Below are 6,864 nucleotides of genomic sequence, written 5' to 3' on the forward strand. Positions count from 1 at the left end.
ACAGACATGTATTCAATTAATATTACAGAATATACAGTGCAATCTCATACACAAAAACTCATAAATAAAATTGTCCATGTCAATTCATGTGAATGAATATGACGACACGAAAATTACATTAGCATCTAAGAATAGACAATAACACTTGTAAACACGAGCCCACCAAAAGGGATCAAGCAATAAACTATCTACTTTATTGCTGCCAAGTACCTAAGTAAATGCACTGAAATGTAACCCCCGCACAGAGTAAGTGCACCCAACCTAAAAATACACTTGTTGTGAAATCCTCGATACGAGATTTCAATGTTGAGCAGAAATGCTCTGGGGAATCTTTGCGTTTAATAATGTACTACACGATATAGACAATTCGAGATTTATTCATTTGGACTTCAATCAACTTAAACTTTAATCGTAATTCGAGTATAGAGTACAATGTAATGGGTAATACGGGTTTAAGCACGGCCGGCTGCAACTGCTAATTGTCGTTGTGATTTCGTCGACACGCAAACGAAGACTCTTCTTGGTGATCGGAGACGAGGTTACGCCGCCCTAGCATGAAACGATGCCGATCTCCGAGTGGGCAATTGCAGTTAGAGCGCTCTCACTCTCTTTGTAGTTTAACCCTTAGAAAACCGTCCATGCCGCCCCCAATACTGGGACCAGTATTAGAAACCAACGGATGTCACATGTGAATGCTCTGTGAATAAAGAAAGTGTTCGTTATGGTACATGTATGGTCGAATGGAGCTAGCAACGGTGGTAGGATTATTCTGAGGTCTGTGGCAACGGTAGCCGACATAGTTTAGAGACCGATCGTTTGTATACGCCTGATGCTGTTTTAACAGTTGCGACTCTGACTAAACTGTCAGCTCCAGGGTGAACTCCAAATCTTTCCAGCGTGCCACCCTCAACCTCAACTTCCTCTTCCTCAACTTCCCGTCTTGCTCCAACCTTTGCAAAAAACTAACTTCTCTTTTAGTAACCTATCAGAATGTAAGAGGCTTGCGTAGTAAGCTCAGCATTCTTTTCCGGGATAGTGTTGCATTTGCTTCCCACGTTATTGTGTTTACTGAAACCTGGTTAAAGCCGGACATTCTTAGTTCCGAGGTTTTGGCAGGTCGGTACACAACTTTTAGAAAGGACCGTTCGTCTCGACGTGCAGGAGGGGTTCTAATTGCAGTGGACTCTTACTTCACGTCAGAACACTTCACAGTCCAAGTTCAACAGGAACTGGAATTCCTGTGTGTAAAACTGATTCTTCCCGCTTTCGCTATATTCATTACTTGCTCGTATATCCCACCTTCTTCGGATATTTCAATTTATGAGCAGCACTTGTCCGCTTTAACCGCTGTTGCTTCCTCGCTATCTGATAAAGATCGTATGATAGTTCTTGGTGACTTCAACTTGCCAGGAACTGTTTGGTCTTCGGTAAACGAGTCTAGTATCCTAGTGCCCATGTCACGACATGACTTTGTTGACGGCTTGCTTGACCTGTCCTTGTCTCAAGTCAATCATGTGAAAAATTCCTTGGGTCGATTGCTTGATCTATGCTTTGTATCGGATCCGACCATAGTGTTGTTAACCCGAGCCCTTCCGCTCACTATACCTGAAGACGCCTACCACCCTACTTTCGAGGTGTCGCTAGACATAGGACCAACTGTATTGGATCGGTCGAGTAGACTACCTGAACGTGTCCGCTGCTTTCGTAAAGCCGAGTTTGCGAAGCTTAATAACCTAATTAGGGATTTTGATTGGTCCGCTTTGTACTTGTGCACTGATGTCACAAAAGCCACAAACATTTTTTACAATGCTCTTGGCACATTTTTTGATTCTTGTGTCCCGCTTTCTTGTCCGATTAGATCTGGAAAACCCCCTTGGTTTACCAACGAGTTATCCAGTCTAAAAAACTTAAAATCAAGACTTTATAAAAAATTTCAAGAAGTGGGTTCTCCTACTTCTCACTCTCGTTATGTAATAGCTCGGTCAAACTTTTCAGTTCTTAATGCTCAATGCTATAAGAACTACCTATCTCGTTGCAGGATACGCTTTTCTCAGGACCCTAAACAGTTTTACTGCTTCGTAAACAGTAAGCGTAGAACGTCCGCACACCCATCCTCGCTATCATTTTGTAATACGTCGGCAAATAATGATCAGGCAATTGCCGATCTTTTTGCCCAGTTTTTCCAAACTACCTATTCTGAGGAACGCTTCTCTGGTCAACCGTACCCATACGGATTACCGAGGTCGAACGGCATTTTCAGTCCCTTGTTAAATGAGTATTCCCTACTTCAAGATCTTCGACTAGTTAAGCCGGTGTTTTCACCGGGTCCAGACGGGGTTCCAGGTTGTGTACTCAGGTACTGCGCCGAGGCTCTGTGTGGACCATTGCTTAAACTATTCACCATGTCCATTGATTCATCTTGCTTCCCCCCAATCTGGAAGGAATCGTTTATAATTCCTCTCCATAAAAAAGGTAGTAAGTCTGATGTAAAAAATTATAGAGGTAAGTTATAGCAAAGTTATCCGCTATTCCCAAATTGTTTGAGAAGGTTTTAACTCCGCACTTGCAACATCTCTGCAAGTCACTTATATCTCCAACTCAGCATGGATTTATAAGGCGGCGATCAACCACCACGAACTTGTTAGAGTTTACCTCTTTCATTATTAAAGGCTTTCAAGGTAACTTACAGACGGATGTTATTTACACCGACTTTAGTAAAGCATTCGACTCTGTAAACCATTCCCTTTTAGCACATAAACTTGACCTTTTAGGGTTTCCGCCCAACCTCCTGAGATGGATTTCTAGCTATCTTTGTTCTAGGTCTCAAAGAGTCCTCTTCAAAAACTCCCTCTCTTTACCAGTAAAGGTTTCTTCGGGAGTACCACAGGGCAGCCATCTAGGCCCCTTACTCTTCACACTCTTTATTAATGACTTGCCTTCAGTAATAACATACTCTCGAGTACTTATGTATGCGGATGATGTTAAACTCTGTGTCCAGTACAAGGACATTTCATTTCATTCTCGCTTGCAATCCGATCTCAATAGCTTTCAGTCATGGTGTTGTGCAAACTTGTTACACCTTAATGCCTCGAAATGCAAAGTTATGACATTTCATCGTTCTAACCCTTTGTTGGCTCCCTACACCCTATTTGGGGGTTCTCTTGAGAGAATTACCCTGGTGGATGATCTGGGTGTTATGTTAGATCCCAAGTTAAAGTTTTCCGAACACATTTCTACCATGGTAAATAAGGCCATGGGCGTGCTTGGGTTTATAAAGAGGTGGTCAAAGGAATTTGACGACCCCTATATAACAAAGACTCTCTATACCTCGCTTGTTCGTCCGATCTTAGAATACGGCTCCTGTGTATGGTGCCCTCAGTACAAAGTACACCAGGACCGTATAGAATCAGTACAGAAAAACTTTTTACTCTTTGCTCTGCGGGGCCTTAACTGGGATGCGGGTGTAAGACTCCCATCTTACTCTAGTAGACTATTATTAGTAAACCTCCCATCCTTAGTTAACCGTAGAAAAATGCTTGGTGTGATATTTATGCACAACTTGATCAGGGGTGACATAGACAGCCCTGATCTGTTGAGCCGCATAAACTTCACGATTCCTATTAGACTGACTAGAAACTTTATACCGTTGTTCCTTCCACTTTGTAGATCGAATTATTCCTTGCATGAACCGTTTAGGGTCTTATGCTCGGACTATAATTCCCTCTACCATATTATATCCTCCACTAATTCTCTTCCTCTTATTAAATTACTAATCCTTACACACCTTTCTAGTAATTAGTAATTGTAGTGGTATTTGTATTTTGTATTTTATTGCATGCTTAATTTCTTAATAAGTTTAGTGCTAATTTTCCTCGAATGTTAGTCTAATATCTATCTTTCTTGCATGCTCGCGTTTGGTTCGGCTACGCACCGCGCGTCATGCGGCAGCGCCCCTCGGTCGGTTGGGCGGGAGGAGGGCTGCGTTTTGCCTGGGATCCGCGCGTAACAGCCTTCTGCTGGTGTCACACGGGCCACTTGACGGTGCAGTAATTGCATCGCCTCTTGTTAGATGCAGTCATTGCATGTCAACGTCCAATAAACTTCTATTATCCTTCCCAGTTTCCACTCGTTGGGTGGCAGTCGGTCATCCTTGACAATTACTAGATCGCTGACTTGTAGATTGTCGGTTTCATGTCGCCACGTTGGACGGGCTTGAAGATGTGATAGCCAGTCCGAACTCCAACGCTTCCAAAATTGCCGGATAATTTTCTGTCCTTCCAGAAATTGGACTGTGAGTGGAACATCCCTTATCGTTACATCCGGCGGAGCTAATAATGAATCTCCAATAAGAAAATGTGCCGGGGTGAGGACAGCTAGGTCCTCCGGCTCCGCGCTTAGTGGACATAAAGGCCTGGAATTTAAACAGGCTTCAATTTGTGTTAGCACGGTAGCAAGTTGTTCGTAGGTCATTTTATATCCTGAAAAGGCTCGATAGAGATGTGTTTTGACAGACTTTACATTTGCCTCCCAAAGGCCTCCGAAATTAGGACTATGCGGTGGATTAAAATGCCATTGGACGTTTCGGGCGGCTAAAGCAGGTATTACAGTTGTGGGTAGCTCTCGTTTCAAATGTATTTGCCAGGTTTGAAGAGCCCGGTGGGCACCAATGAAGTTCGTGCCGCAATCGCTATACATGTGTTGACAGTAACCCCGACGCGCGATGAAACGTTGTAGGGCCATGAGAAAGTGTTCGGTGGTTAAGCCCGTGACCGCTTCAAGATGAATTGCCTTTGTAGCCAAACAGATGAAAACTGCGATATACGCCTTGTAGTTTGTGTGTCCACGGAATCTGGATGCTTGAATTTCGAACGCGCCTGTATAGTCCACTCCGGTGGCGATGAATGCACGAGTTGGCGGATTAACTCTATGTAGGGGAAGATCGGCCATCAATTGTGCTGCTGGTTTCGGTCGGTGACGAAAACATCGGACGCATTGTCGAAGAATGCGTTTGACAGTTTGTTTTCCGTTGACTATCCAGAATTTGTGTCGAATAGTGGCCAGCGTTAATTCGGTGCCGCCGTGGAGTGCGAGACGGTGGGCATTACGCACGACGAGATCGGTAAAATGATGATGATTGGGAATGATCATTGGTTGTCGCTGGCTTATTGGAAGGTGCATTGCATTTCGCAGTCGACCTCTGACTCGTAGAATTTGTTGGTCATCTAGAAATGGGGATAATTGACACAGCTTGTGTGTGCCCGATAGTGTCTTGTTTCCCTTCAACCTCAATACTTCTGTCGCGTAGACCTCCTGTTGAATGCTGCGAACGAGATGAATTAAAGCGTTATCGAGCTCCTGCACACTCAGTGGTCCAGACAGTTTGTCCCCTTTGGCTTGAATGTTATGTATAAACCGTAGAATATATGCCATGACTGATATTAACTTGTCGTATGAGGACGAGTTTTGGATGAAGGCTTCTGGAGCCTCCGAGACTTGCACAGCATTTTGGAGCAAAACTGATGGTTTCTCCTCGATTATAGTCCTGTCGATGTCCTGACTGGGAACTCCGTTTGCAGGCCATTGGCTTTCCGGCTGCTGTAGCCATGATGGTCCAGACCACCATAATGGATGTACTGCTAACTCTTGTGGTGTTAAGCCACGAGTTGCGCAGTCCGCTAGGTTTACCGCAGTAGGTACGTGTCTCCACTGAGTTGATGTACTATGCTCCAAAATCTGTCCAACGCGATTTGCCACAAAGGTTTGCCATCGGTGGGGATCTCCATTTATCCAAAACAAAACGATAGTAGCATCTGACCAATAGAAGGTTGCCATAGGTGGTCCTGCAGTGCGCAGTTGGTCCCGGATCCATTTTGCCAGTTTAACTGCCAGCAGCGCACCCGAAAGCTCGACTCGTGGAATTGTGATCGGTTTCGTGGGTGTGACTCGACTGCGTGCAGCTAGCAAATGAGTTTGAATCATTCCGTTTGGTAGCTCTGCACGAATATATGCACATGCTGCATACGCCAGTGATGATCCATCGCAGAAAACATGTAGCTGTAATGACGCAAGCTCGTGGATGTTGACGCGCAGCCATCGTGGTACTTGAATTTGCTCGACATATGGCAAGTTCTGTATGAATCCCTGCCATCTATCAAGCAGTTCGGTTGGCAGCGGTTCATCCCAGTCCAGTTGTGCTAGACTGCCATCGTTGCGTTTGATGCGGGCCATCCAGGAGTCCTTGAGTATCGCCTTCGCGGTCATGACACAGGGCGTGATGAAACCTAATGGGTCGTACAGTCGGGCGACTGTGGAAAGTAAAGAACGTTTAGTATGTGCGTGACTGATTTCAAAATTTATCTTGAACCCAAAATAGTCTTGATGTGGATGCCAATAGAGGCCTAAGGTTTTAACGGGATCTTGGTATTCAAACTCTAATAGTGTCTTATGAGATAAATGGTCTGGAGGTATGTCTTGTAGCAGAGAAGCGTCATTCGCAGACCACTTTCGAAGTTCCATTCCTGCTGATCGTAAGGCTCCGATCAATTGATTTTGAATTTCTAATGCTCCTTCGCGAGTGGAAGCTCCGCTTTGTACGTCATCAACGTATATTTCGTGTCGAAGGACCCTTTCCGCGAGTGGATATCGGTCGCGTTCATCCTGCGCCAGTTGATGTATGACGCGAATGGCTGTGTAAGGAGCTGAAGCAGTTCCAAACGTAACTGTGTTGAGATAATACTCAGCTACTTGGTTGTGTTCGTCATGCCAAAAGATGCGTTGATATTGCGAATCCTCTGCGTTCATGTCAATGCATCTGTACATTTTCTGAATGTCGGCAGCAAAAACAAACGATGGAAACGCCAATTC

General features: G+C 44.6%; 1 protein-coding gene across 1 annotated transcript; it reads right to left on the reverse strand.

Moving 5' to 3' along the window:
• Positions 1 to 331: 331 nt before the first annotated feature.
• On the reverse strand, positions 332 to 6,544 carry LOC117184685 (uncharacterized). Its single transcript, XM_033383299.1, has 2 exons — positions 4,101 to 6,544; positions 332 to 880 (listed from the first exon to the last, which is right to left on the reverse strand). Exons 1-2 carry the CDS (start codon positions 6,514 to 6,516, stop codon positions 765 to 767), a joined length of 2,532 nt encoding a protein of 843 aa, XP_033239190.1. The 5' UTR covers positions 6,517 to 6,544; the 3' UTR covers positions 332 to 764.
• Between the last annotated feature and the right edge of the window lie 320 nt (positions 6,545 to 6,864).

Source organism: Drosophila pseudoobscura, chromosome X, assembly GCF_009870125.1.
Source record: "Drosophila pseudoobscura strain MV-25-SWS-2005 chromosome X, UCI_Dpse_MV25, whole genome shotgun sequence".
Classification (NCBI taxonomy): domain Eukaryota; kingdom Metazoa; phylum Arthropoda; class Insecta; order Diptera; family Drosophilidae; genus Drosophila; species Drosophila pseudoobscura.